The following is a 13,583-nucleotide window of genomic DNA, read 5'->3' as shown; positions in this document are numbered from 1 at the left end:
ACTAGGCTCCCCGTCTCCGTGGTCTGTTTTGTTTCCTGAGGGGGGGGGGGGAAGGCTTTGGCCGTCCTACCTTTTCCAACCATAGACATAAACAAGCCCTGCAGGAAGTGAAGGCTCGCCTAGGTTGCAGGGGGAAGGCTTTCGACGGAGCACATTTCCTGTTTCCTAGCAACAAAAGGAAGTATTGATGGTTGCCCTGTTCTGTGTGACTTCTCCGAGCGCGGACCCGCGGAGTTCCAGGCGAAAGGGGCCTGGGGTCGCCGACCCCTGAGTGGGAGACGCCTCAGGGAGCTGTGGGGGCGCCTCAGGGGCCAGGCTGGGCGCTCAGGGGGGCCAGGTGTGCCTGGAAGGGCAGGGCAGCCCGAGTTTCCTTCCCACGTTTTGTTTAACCTGCTTGGCTTGAAGCGGGGCTCTGTGTCTTTCCAGGAAATTGAGGCACTGGCGTGGGATTTGACCTCTGCCTCAGAGCAGCTGGATTTTGAATGCTCTCTGGAGTTCCCTTGTTCATTCCCTGCAGCTGGAATAGCCCTCAAGCTGGGACCTGATCACTTGATACCTCAGATCTGAAGCCTGTACTTGAAGCCTCAGGGCTCAAGCTCCACACACTCCCGGTGAAGTTCTGCCTCTGGTCGCACCATAGCTTCTTGTCCGTCAAGATTCAGATTCCGTTGGAGATGCCCAGGGTAAAAACGATTGCAGATTTCTACCTGCTTCTGGGTAATTAGGGTACCAAAAACCCACAAAGCACTGCCTCTTCTGGTCTTTTTTGGGGGTGGAACTAATACAGAAGAATGCATTGATCTCTCCACCTCGAGACCTCCAGTACTTGAACTGAAATCCCTGAGCCTGAAATCCCTGCCCGTACTTCAGCTTTAGTATTCGGATATATTGTGAAGGACTTTTGCAATCTTTAGCTGAACCTGATATTTTAAGGTACAGTTTCTGTGTACTCAGGGTACGTGCGTCTTTTCAAACTTTGAACTGTTTCTTGTTACCTCCTGAAGTGAAGATGGGACTCTAAAGGATCTCCTGAAGACCTGCATTTTCTCCCTACCTGTCAAAAATCCAAAATATAGACATAGAGGATTGAAGCCTGTGAAACTACCTATGAAATCTGTTGAACAAATGTAGGAAATTTGTTCCTCCTGAACTGTTTAAAAATTCGAAGCAAGATGCCTGCATCTTTGACTTTGTTTCCTGCCTTTGGGGAAGGAAATTCATTTCGACTTTTTATGCTGGAGAAGTTTTGCTCTCATCTGGGTTGCTTTACATGATCTGAGAGGTAAGCAAGCAAAATTCTTTGCAAGTGAATCTGGAGTCGTACACCATATTTTTATGCTGCACATTCTTGTTTATACTAAAACAGAGTGTCTCTTCTTAGGTAAACTACAGAAAAGTGTATTTCTAAAGCAGCATTTGTCTCAAAGGGCTTTATGGTAATCCCCTCCATGGCTGAGACCACCCATCTTCAAGTATCAAGAAAGAAATATGGGTCTGATTTTATGGTTTCTAGTTCCTGTTCAGTTGATGATCAAACTCATAATCTAGCTTGGTGTTTCCCAATTCACTACTCTCCATTCTTCTCCCAAACTTAAAAAAAGAACCGAACTGTGAAATGCAGTGTTGTAAAGAGACTTCTAGTCAAGCATGCCCTGCTCTAAACATCCCCACCCTGTTTTCCTTCTGTACTGCTTGCCCTGCTTTGAGCCTTTTTTATCTCGCTTCCTTCCCTGATTAGGGGTTAGTGCCCCAACACACATTCAGATTCAGGGCAGTTATAACACACTTTCTTTTTTATGAGAGATGTGCAAGAAGATGGCAGTCAAAAGGTTATTAATAATAATAACAATGTACTTATATACCACTCTTCTGGACAGATTAGTGCCCGCTCAGAGTGGTGAACAAAGTTAGTGTTGTTATAATCCCCACAATACAGCCAGAGTTGAGAGGAGTGGCTTACCCAAGGCCACCTGCAGAGCTTCTGGCAGTAGTGGGAGTCGAACCAGCAGAGTGCTAATTGGCAGCCCAACCACTTAATAATAATAACTGTGCTTATATACCACCCTTCTGGACAGATTAGTGCCCATTCAGAGCGGTGAACAAAGTCAGTGTTATTATTATCCCCACAGTACAGCTTGGGACCTGGGTCTGAGAGGTTTAACCAAGGCTACCTGTAGAGCTTATGGCAGTAGTGGGAGTCGAACCAGCAGAGTGCTGATTCACATCCCAACCTCTTAACCATTATGAAGCTGCCTTGCTAGACTGGACCAGGGTCCATTTGAGTCGTCAGTTGCTTCATTCCTCTGGGTATTCCCAGGCAGCGTTTCACAGTAATGGCTGTTCCCTGGTGGTCTCTACTATGAAGTATTCAAAGAGACTCTGCTTCTGTATGCAAACGTTCCGTTTAGCTATTGTGGCTGATCACTGTTGACAGCCCTCTTCTCTGTGCATTTGTCTAAACACCTCCCCCCACCTTTTGTGGGCCAGTGTGTGCAGTGGTTAGATCATAGGATCTTGAATCCCCAAATCCCCACTCTGCCATGGAAGCTTACTGGGTGACTTTGGGCCAGGTGCAACCTCTCAGCCTCACCTAGCTCAGAGAGTTGGGGCTAAGATAAAATGGAGACGATGTAAGCAGCTTTGGAATCTCCCCACCCCCCACCCCCATTGGGGAGAAAGGCAAGGCATAAAAATAAATGGTGAATTTTGTGAGTCCATTTAGCCCTGCATCTTGTTTTACAGTGCAGCCAACCCGTTGCTCTGGAGGGCCAGCAACCAAGTATAGAAATCAAGGCCTTCCTCTGCTGTGGCTCCCAGCATTAGGATTAGAGGTCTGTGGGCTTTGTCTGTCTGTGGAGGTTTCCTTTAGTCCCCATGACTGTTGATGAACCTCTCTTCCATGAATTTGTCTGATTCCCTTTTAAAAGCATCTGTGCTCCTGGCCCTCCCTGCCTTTTTGCTTGAACATGGGTGACGTCTCTGTCCCACCTCAGGAACTGTTGCATTTCAGCAATGGTGGTGGGAAAAACAGCTCCCAAACCTGTCTTGCATTGACTCACACCCTTTGTTGCATCTAGCCCAGGATTGTGTGCTCTGTTGGTAGCAGTTTCCTGGGTCTAGAACAGAACAAGGTCTCTCCCAGCACCTACTACCTAAATTCTTTTGTCGCAGGAGGTGCCAGGGCTTGAACCTTGGACTTTCTCCATGCCAGACACGTGCGCTCTTGCTGAGCTGTTGTCTCTCCATGCCCCATGGACATTTTCTTTCAGAAGATTAAATAGCTGACAAAAAATAGATTTGATCACAGAACAATAGAAGTGGTCGGATATTTTTATGCTTCTTCCGAGCCCTGCTCAGGGTGGCTTGCAGTGAAGATCACCACAAGATTCAAAACAAGCCATTGGACATAAGCAGCATAAGAACTATCCAAAAAACCAAAACAAACCATTAAAAAGTTGGTAAGATTTAAAAAAAACCCTAATTAAAAGCCTGGTTGAAAATAATATATTTTAGCCCAGCATCTAAAAGAAAGTAATGCCTCAAGGGGGAGGGCGTTTCAGAGGTGAGGTGCCGCTGCAAAAAATGCCCTCTCTAGTCACCACCCTGCTCAGCTCTGAAAGCAGGGTACAAAGAGCAGGGCACGAGAGACCAGTCTTGACTGGCAGTCTAGATAGTATGAGATGCCATCAACGTGGTGTGGCCAGACCCTGGCAGTGATGACACCCAACATTCGTTTGTGTGAATTGGTCACATTAAACAAATGTACCTGTTTACACTGTACAGCCCACTTGGGTTCATGGAGAAAGAGCTGTGAGGAATGCTGAAGTCTCATCCTCTGGTGTCTGGAAATCCCGGGGCGCCCTCCCACCACCGCCCCAAGCCTGGCTTTGAAGATATAACCAGCTCCACTGCTTTCAGGCCCATCATAGGGACTGGAGACTTAGCTTTCTGTTTGTTAACAAAGTTCTCAGAGCACTGAATCCTGCATTCACAACTGAATTTTGTGCTTGCAGTGTGCTGGTGGACTGTTTCAGGGCATGGCAGAAAAAGGCAGAGGGAGAGAAATGAATGTAGTGGTGTGAAGGAGAAATGGCAGTGAAATCAGCAAGGCAGGAATGCCAAAGATGGAGCCTGTGAGGAGAGAGGATTAAAACAGGGTCCACTATGTAACTTGGGAGGTGAAGGAACGTAACAGCTCATGGAGCAATGTGTTGGCCTAGGACTGAGAAGAAGTGAGTTCAAATCTGCATTCTGCCTTTAAGGTCAGCAGATGGCCTGGGTCCAGGCAGAAGAGCTGATCTGGCCAATTTGCAGAAGCTAAGCAGGGCCAGGGCTGTCAATGGCTGGACGGGAGACCCATTCAAAACTGCCTTGAGTTTCTGCAAATAAGGAAGGCAGGAATGTCAGTGCAATGAATAAAGAAGATTGCCTCTCAGAATTGTTGTATGGATAAAATTAGGGGGGTGAGCCACCACCCTGAGCTCTTGGGAGAGGAGAGTCAACCGTATCTCAAAAAGGAGATTGCAGAGCTGGAAACAGTATGGAAGAGGGCAACAAAGATGATTAAGGGGTTGGAACACCTTTCTTATGAGAAAAGGCTAAAGAGATGGGGACTTTTCCATTTAGGAAAAGGCAGTGGGGGGCATGATAAAGGTTTATAAAATTATATGTGGGGTGGAGAAAGTGGCTAGAACTTTCTATCTCCTTCCTGTAATGCTAGAACCTGGGGGCACCCAATTAAGTTGATAGGGAATAGGAACAAGACAGACAAGTGCTCTGTAAAAATGTCCAATGTTTCCATTAGAAACATTGGCTGATTCCGCACACGTTGGATAATGCACTTTCAATGCACTTTATCAATCGTTTGAGGTGGATTTTTTGTTCCGCGCAGGAAAAAATCTGTTCCAAATGATCTATAAAGAGGATTGGAAGTGCATTATCCAACGTGTGTGGAATCACTCATTGAGAAACTCCTCAGACGTTTTCATGCAGTACATTTGGAATGAACGAATAAGTGAATTGCTTTGTAAGGCAAGGTTTTTCTCACTCGAAAAGGGAAAATATTTCACAGAAGGCTTTTTTCACAACCCCTCCAAATTTCCCCATTAGGAGTATGGAAAAAGTCCTCAGACTTACACTCTTGAGTGTGAAAACCCTTGCCTTAAGAAGCATTGTACTCATTCTAAAAGAGAAATTTTTTCATAGGAGATTTTTTCAGTGCTTTCCCTAATTTTCCAATTTTTCTATTTAAAAAATTGGGGGTGGGAAACCCTTAACGGGGGACCGAGAAATCCACCCCCAGTATTTCCAGTTTCCCCCCAAATGTTCACATCTCTGCTCTTAGTGAGTTTGGTAAGCAGGATGGATGCCATGTCCCCATTTTCTTTATTGCAGTGATGCTCAGCCCGATGATGAAGATTGCACTAATATTTTTTGTCACTTCCTTGTTTCCATAGGTCTTCGTGTTAGAGCTCCTGGGGAAGCAAAACCTCGCTGGACACACCACCTTGAGGCTCTGTGATGGGACTGTGTTGCCCTCCAGGAGGCCCATAGCTTGCTCATTCCAGAAAGCGGGAAGCGACGGAGGGCCCTTTCTCATGTGAGCAATGGCTGAGGAAGATGCTGCCCAGACCTGTGAACAGTCCACTGGGCAGGAGGAACGTCCGTACAAGTGCAAGCAGTGCCCACGGAGCTATCGCCATGCCGGTAGCCTGGTGAACCACCGGCGCACTCACGAGGTGGGTCTCTTCCCCTGCTTGCTGTGCCACAAAGATTTCTCCAATCCCATGGCCCTCAAGAGTCATCTGCGCAACCACACGGAAGAGAAACGCCACAAGTGCCGGGACTGCGGCCGGGGCTTCCGGATCTCATCCCAGCTCAGCAGCCACCGCTGTGTGGCTCACACCACCCGGGACCAGGAGGAGGAAGAGGAGGGGAGTTACCGTGGGGGCTGCACCTCCCAAAGGGGCCAGGATACCTCTTCTTCTGATGCCGATACCTACTCTGGAGTGGAAGGTGGTGGGAGCCTGCTGACCAATCTGGAAAAGTACATTGCGGAGTCGGTGGTGCCGGCAGACTTCTCTCTGCTGGAGATCTCCATGAAGCGCGAGTCAGAAAAAGAGGATATGCTCCAAGTGCAGCCGGGGGAGAAGGATACGGGGCTCCAGGGTGCCGTAGTGGAAGAGCGGCGCTTCAAGTGCAACCAGTGCGACAAGGCGTACAAGCACGCTGGCAGCCTGACCAATCACAAGCAAAGCCACACACTGGGTGTGTACCAGTGCGCTATGTGCTACAAGGAGTTCTCCAACCTCATGGCGCTCAAGAGCCACACTCGCCTCCACTCGGAGTATCGGCCCTACAAATGCCGGTTCTGCCACAGAGCTTTCCGGCTGCCTTCTGAGCTGCTGAGCCACCAAAAAGCTCATGACCAGGAAGAAAACGAAGCATCCGGCCGGCTTACCTGGGATGGCTCAGAACACGGCATCTGGGCGGAGGACTCCATTGAGACTTCGGCAAAGCTGGATATTTACCAGCCTCCACCAGCAGGCACTCACTTTGGGGACAGTGCCCCTTGTAGCCTCAAAGACACTTCCAAGGCAGGAGGCGGAGAACGTTGCAACCCAGATGGGGAGCTTTGCATCCGCTGTGGTGGGACATTTGCTGATGAGGAGGAACTGAAAGGGCACAGCTGCCTCTACCCGGAGGAGGCAAATGAAGAGGAGGGTGGCAGTGGCACGCCTTCCCGGCTAGCCCCTAGCGCCAATGGGATGTGGGGAACGAGTTTAAAAGGTGAGGAAGGCTATCCCACGTTGGAGGAACGGCCCTTCCGCTGTGAGGATTGCGGCAGGACTTACCGGCATGCGGGGAGCCTCATCAACCACAAGAAGAGCCACCAGATAGGGGTGTACAGCTGCAGCGTCTGCTCCAAACAGCTGTACAACCTGGCTGCCTTGAAAAACCACCTGCGAGTCCACCTCAAATCCAAGCTTGAGTTGTCTGTGCCAGAGGAAGTCTCCCAGCACCCTTCTGCTGTCCCGGACTTAAATCAAGAAGAGGACAGCCCCGGAGAGCCCGCAGACTGCCATGTACAGTCGCCAGATGTCTGGGGAGGATCTTCCTGTCCAAAAGAAGAGGAAGAAAGAGGTGGCGGGGAGGAAGAGCGGCCTTACCGGTGTGAGGATTGTGGGCGGAGTTACCGACATCGTGGCAGCCTCGTGAACCACCGCCACACCCACCAGACAGGGGTGTTCCAGTGCTCCATCTGCCCCAAGCAGTACACCAACCTCATGGCACTCAGGAATCACGTCCGCGTGCATTTGCGAGCGGCCCGTCTGAGCAGCAGAGAGCAAGCCGACGGCATAACCTGCAGCAGCTGCGGAGAGAGCTTTGAAGAGGAGGCCGAGTTCCAGCTCCACCAGTTGCGCCACCTGTCCTGCAGCGAGGACATAGAGGCAGCCGCCATTCCGGGGCTCAGTGGCTTTCACCCCCAGGAGGCTGATCTTCTTCAGGCCATCAAGCAGGACGTGGAAGCCCTAGAGAATGGTACAGCCGTGGCCGAGGATGTCCTTCCTTCCTCCGAGATGCCGCACGCCTGTAACCATTGCAGGAGGACTTTTGCCAGTGTGGCCAGCCTACAGAATCACAGCCTGCAGCATGGCCCTGACAGGGAGCAGCCTGATGGAGTGGCCGAGAGGGCTGAGTCCCCCGTTCCTCTCCAGCGGCTCTACGGGTGCGATCTGTGCGGCAAATCGTACCGGCACTCGGGGAGCCTCATCAATCATAAGCAGACTCACCAGACGGGTGACTTCAGCTGCTCGTTTTGCGGCAAGCACTTCCAGAACGTCGCCTCTCTCAAGAGTCACTTGCGGGGGCATCAGAGGCCAAGGAGGAGCCACTCTGGGACAGCAGGGGTGACCCGTGAGGATGAGGGTGCCGAAGCTGAAGAAGGAGCTGCCTTGCCTGGGATGCCGCCCTTGGGTGAGGAGGCCAGACACAGTTGTGACCTTCTGGGAGATGGTGGTCTAGTGAATGGCTGCCAGCCACAGCTGGATGTTCCCTCGCCACCCCCAGGAAGCACAGAGGAGCCCACCTTCCTTTGCGAACAGTGCGGGGTGTGTTTCGACCAAGCCGGCAGCTTGGAATGCCATAAGCAGACCCACCAGCTGGGCATTTTCCAGTGTTCCCTCTGCCCCAAAGAGTATCCCAGTCTCTTAGCTCTGAAAAACCACTTCCACGGACACACCAAGACCACGGCCTCAAGCCATGGCAGCCCCGGTGGGAACGATGGTGCCGAGGAGAAGCCTTTCCTCTGTACCCTCTGTGGCATGATCTTTCCCAATGAGGAAGATCTCCAGGAGCATCATAACGTCGTGCACGAAGAGGGCGAAGGGCAGGGCGGTAGGCAGGACGCAGAGCTAAAAACGGTTGCCAAGACAGAGGCGGCGGATCCAGGGGAGGATCAACTGCTCTCTCACATCTGCGGCTATTGTGGGCAGACTTTTGATGATATGGCGAGCTTGGAAGAGCACAGCGAGGGGCATCAGGAAGAGAAGGCTGCCGCCTTGGCGGACACTTCTGTCCAGCTCAGACGGGCACCGCGCTCGGAGGCGGATCAGCCACGCTTGTCCCCCAGGGAAATCTCAGCTACTGCCAGTGAACCTTTGGACGAGAGGCCCTATGCCTGCGGTCAGTGTGGCAAGACTTATCGGCACGGTGGCAGCCTGGTCAATCACAAGAAGATCCACCAGATCGGGGATTACCAGTGTGGCACCTGCTGCCGACAATACCCCAATCTCTCTGCCTATCGGAACCACCTCAGGAACTATCCAAAATGCAAGCTGAATGGCAGCGTGCCGGAAATCCGACCGCCAGTCCCCATAAGAGGAGATGGCCCAAGTGTTGGTCATCAGACAGATGAGCTCCCTGCCGGCAAAGTTCTGAAGCGTGAAGAGGGAAAAGATCCACCAGAAACATCCTCCTTTTTGTCCCCTGGGGGAGATCAAAGATCAGGAGAAGAGGCAGTGTTGAACTCTAGCCAGTCAGAGGAGAAAAATACTCAGACATGCGACATCAATGGGGAGGGACATGAAGAAGCAGCAGAGCTAGAGGCCCCTCAAGTGCTCCGTTTGGCCGAAGTGAAGCAGGAGGAGATAGTGGTGAAAGAGGAAGAAACAGCCACAGGAGGGGAGGAAGACGGCAGCCCTGGCACCGAAGAGGAGGGCTCCCCGTCCGAGCGCCCCTTCCGGTGTGAAGTGTGTGGGCGCAGCTACAAGCACGCAGGGAGTCTGATCAACCACAAGCAGACGCACAAGACGGGTCTTTTCCATTGCAGCATCTGCCAGAAGCAGTTCTACAACCTCATGGCCCTCAAGAACCACAATCGCACTCACTTTGAAACCAAACGCTACCGCTGCCTAGAGTGCCCCAAAGCCTTCCGCCTGCAGAAGCAGCTGGCCAGCCATCAGCGGGTCCATCGTGATCGAAAACGGGACCCCTTGTCTCATCTCTCCAGGAGGCTCTCTCACACCAGGCGGACAGGCAAGAGCGAGAATTCCACCCATCTCCCTAATGCCACCAAACTTTCTCCGGATCCTGAAGAACGCCCTTACCGGTGTGGGGAGTGTGGGCGTACCTACCGTCACGCGGGCAGCCTCCTTAACCACCAGAAGAGCCACAAGATCGGCTCCTTCACCTGCACACTGTGCAACAAGGCATACCCCAATCTGATGTCTCTCAAAAACCACCAGCGTATCCACTATGAAGTCAAACGCCACCAATGCCTAGATTGTGGGAAAGCTTTCAAGTGGCAGCGGCAGCTGCTGAGGCACCAGCGCCGACCTCATCCCTGTGGCAGGAGCGCACTCGGGCAAGAGCAGGAGAGGGGAAGCGGTCGTGTGGAATCTCCCCTCGGCCCTTTCCACTGCCTCTTATGCTCGAAGCAGTTCCCGAACCGCACCTCGCTAAGGAACCATGCCCGCATGCACACCAAGAAACGTTTTGAATGCTCAGAGTGTGGCAAGACTTACCGGGCATCTCGAGATCTGGCACGCCACCTCAGGAGACATCAGGTGGAGGCAGAGGATACCAAGGGGGGCTCCTCCTCACCCCGTTATCTGAACACTGGTAAGCCACCGGAGGAGCGGCCCTACAAATGTAACAGTTGTGACCGGACATACCGCCATGCCGGCAGCCTCCTCAACCACAAGAAGGCCCATGCCACTGGCCTTTACCGCTGTCCCACTTGCCAGAAGGAATTCTATAACCTCTTGGCCCTCAAAAACCACCTTCACATCCACACAGACAAGAAACGCCACCGGTGTCCTCATTGCTGCAAAGCCTTTCGAACTGCCAGGCGCTTGGCCACCCATGCCAAAGTCCATGGCGGTCCCAAAGAGGAAGGGACTTCTTTTGCCTGCGCTGTCTGTTCCAAGAGGTTCTTCCACCAATTCAGCTTTCGGCAGCATCAGCTGACACACACCAAGGATGATGGACACTCTGCCGCTGGAGATGTTCCTACAAGGGACGTGAGCTGAGGGTGTAAGCATGTTTGTTAATGTGTGCCAAGGACAACACAGCGAACTGAGCAGGCTGCAAAGAAGTAGGACAGGCTAGGTGGAGAGATGTCTCCAGTGGGCAAAAATGGTCCACGTGTGGAAAGGGAGGAAGGGAGAGAAGGATGTACAGCAGCATATCTGGGGATAAAGAGGCACACCAACTGGATGAAAAGATAGAGGAAATTAGGTGCACGGTTCCCTGTTCTCTGTAGAACATTCAGTCAGTGGCTGAATGTTCTCCCTTAATGGAATGTTGCATTCAGCACTCCCAACTGGACCTCCTTTGTGTCCCTGGAAAATGTCCCCCGATGGCCACATATGCCCTTTTGGGGGATGTCTTGGATCCTATTCGGAGACCTGAGTTTTAGCACCTTGGAACCTTTCAAGCATGTGCTTAAAACCCCATTGAGTCTTCAGGGGTTTAAAAAAAAAAATTTAAATCTGTTTTGAAAACCAGATGAGTAGCAGCCCCCGAGTCTTAGCCACTGCTGGTATTTAAATAATTCCTTAAAAAAAATCTCAAAAGTACTGTCCTAAAAGTGGAAAGGAGGGGGGAACTTAGTTTAGCTGTTCAAAGATAACCACAACCCCTTGGTATGGATTTAGATTGGTGCCTCCTTCCCTGGCAAAACGACAACATTTCTTGGGGCAGGAAAGAAAGTTTTGAAAACTTGTCGAAACTTGAAAAAAAATGTATGTCTCCTTTTTAAAAAGTTTTTAAAGATATTAATTAAAAGATGAACCTGTTAATTAGAAACTGTTTCTAGAAGCAACTCACTTAAAATGTTGTATGTTTGAGTAAACAAGTTATTTTCTGCAAAACGGTACAACCTACCTATTGAACCCATGTTGCCCATTAAACTTAACAGTGCTGTACAAGAGCACAGAAAATTAAAAGTCTGTCTTCCAAAACCCATTGGACGCGTTCTTTACAATCCTAATCCTAGGGAGGGAAATGGTTCTGTCTGCCTGTGCGTATTCCTATTCCTCTGCTCTGCATTCACCCCCTTCCCTAGCCTGTTGTCAAAGGCCCTTCAGAATGGAGGGTGGAGGGGCACAAATTTGCCTGTATCAAGAGACAATCTGGCGTCTTGCAGTGGGCAAGCATTTCAGAACAACAAGACAAGGGATGGAGGGCAATTCAGCACTCTTCCAGCTCCAGGAAGCCTTCGAGTCTCTGGCAGTTTGTGTAGGAGAAAGTGGCTTGAGGTTTTTGGTGGCTTTTCCTCAGTCAACCTCTTAATCCTATTATTTGAATGGCATCCCCCCCACACACACACACACCCTTTTCTGGCTCCTTTCAAGATTTAAAACCAATTTCTGAATTCAGCGTAATCTCTTGCAAGAGCTCTGCTGGGGCTATACCACTTCAGCTAGGACAGGTTTTTGGTATCTCCCTCTAGCTGACATTCAGCTTTTTCACAGATGTGCTAAGCTAGAACAGTTCTCTCCAGCGTGTGTGTGTTTTGTATCATCAGTAAGATATTTTTTTTAAAAAAACAGGAAGAACATTTAAACACATCACCTTCCAATATGGTGTCGTCTTAACAGGGCTCTTTTACATGATTGTTCTATGGATAGGTTGGCTCTTGCCACATCTAAAATGTGCAAACGGGATGGTGGTGATTGTATCAATCAGTCCTTAGAGCCCGGGGCAGGGGTCCAGGAAGGTTTTTTTTAAAAAAAATCTTCCAACTCTGAGGCCTAGAACATTTTCCATGGCTGGTTTTTGTCTTCTGGTAGTAGTAGATGTGGTCCGAAGGACTGTGAAGTTCCTGTGCTGGGCAGGTCAGTCTTTAGCCTCTAGGCGGAACTCAGCATGTTGCAGATAAACTCGTGGGCCAAACCCTTCGAACAGAAGCCATCCAAATTCCTCAGCCACTCACTTCAGTTAAAGATTAGCAATTTTGAAATAGTTGAGAATTTTCAATTTGTGAACGTTTTGTAGGATTTCTAACATAGCTGGGTAAATTTTTTTAAAATTGTGGAGGGAGGGTCATATGTATGTTTTTTAATTGTTTGCTGAAACATGTCCCCCCCCTCCTCTAGTTTTTATTTTGACACCCGATTGTACTAAATGTTCAAGTCCTATTTCATGCTGCTGTTTATTTATGTTTTGGTTCTTGTATAAGGAAAAAACCCTCGTCAGTTTTCCAGGACTTCGTAGTATTTCTCTTCCCACAACCGCCCCCCCCCTTTATCATTCCATGTTTAAATAAATATCCCTTAGTGAGAATGTTCCTGCAACAAGCGTATTTAAAGAAGAGGGGGGGACCCAGGTCTAAATCTACTGGTGTTCCCTCTTCTGCCAGCCATGGCAAGACTATGTCCGGCTCCCCTAGATTACCCTTCTAGACCATGCCTTGCTCAGAGATGCAAATATCTCCCCACCACCACCACCTTAATAGGACAGAATAAATTCCTACAGTATCTGGCGACCCCTGGTGTCCATACCTGAGCTGTGCCACTTAAAAATACTGCAAATAAATTGTTCTTGGTTTCTTTTTTAAAAAGCATTTATTCTCTCTCTCTTATATTCTTTTGTCAAGTGTACTGCAGCTACTGGGATGTTAACCCCACATTACAAAGCTTAGCTATCCAGAAATCAGTTATCCATAGTGGAGGAGAAACACAAGTTCAAGGCCTTGTGTCAGATGGTCAGTGGGTGGTGCAGGGACTGCTAAAAGAGGAGAAATTGCTCTATGGAGGCTCCAGCCAGGCTATGTATTCATTGCAATGTTTAGGATTTGCCCTTTGGAATAAGTTAGTGAAAATTGCCTTCTCCTCCATTCTCAGAAATCCTCTGGAGCCAAGCAACTTACCTTCCTCAGTAGTAAAAAAAAATCTAAAACTTCTTTACCTATAAAAATAGTTGGTTATGTTGCTGTGACAAATCTGAAATTTCTGTTTGGTATTTTGAAGTATACAAGATAAGCAGTCATTACTGCAGGAAGAATCCGTCCTTCGACTGATTGGTGTGGGCACACTGTAGCCCATATTAGAAATGCTTTGGAGGAGTCCCTGTTCTGT

At 49.7% G+C, this 13,583-nt stretch overlaps 1 protein-coding gene across 1 annotated transcript; it reads left to right on the top strand.

Annotated features, from left to right (window-relative positions):
- Nucleotides 1-249: 249 nt before the first annotated feature.
- ZNF646 (zinc finger protein 646) lies at nt 250-13,069 on the top strand. The gene is made up of 2 exons (XM_054995366.1): nt 250-1,282; nt 5,457-13,069. The coding sequence occupies exon 2, from the start codon at nt 5,607-5,609 to the stop codon at nt 10,530-10,532; it is 4,926 nt and encodes a 1,641-aa protein (XP_054851341.1). The 5' UTR covers nt 250-1,282; nt 5,457-5,606; the 3' UTR covers nt 10,533-13,069.
- The last annotated feature ends 514 nt before the right edge of the window (nt 13,070-13,583 follow it).

This window comes from Eublepharis macularius, chromosome 12 (assembly GCF_028583425.1).
Source record: "Eublepharis macularius isolate TG4126 chromosome 12, MPM_Emac_v1.0, whole genome shotgun sequence".
Taxonomy (NCBI): Eukaryota; Metazoa; Chordata; class Lepidosauria; order Squamata; family Eublepharidae; genus Eublepharis; species Eublepharis macularius.
This window is presented reverse-complemented; position numbering and strand designations above follow the sequence as displayed.

Excerpts from the sequence above, each read along its gene's own strand:
- ZNF646 (XM_054995366.1), top strand. The coding sequence starts at position 5,607 with ATGGCTGAGGAAGATGCTGCCCAGACCTGTGAACAGTCCACTGGGCAG.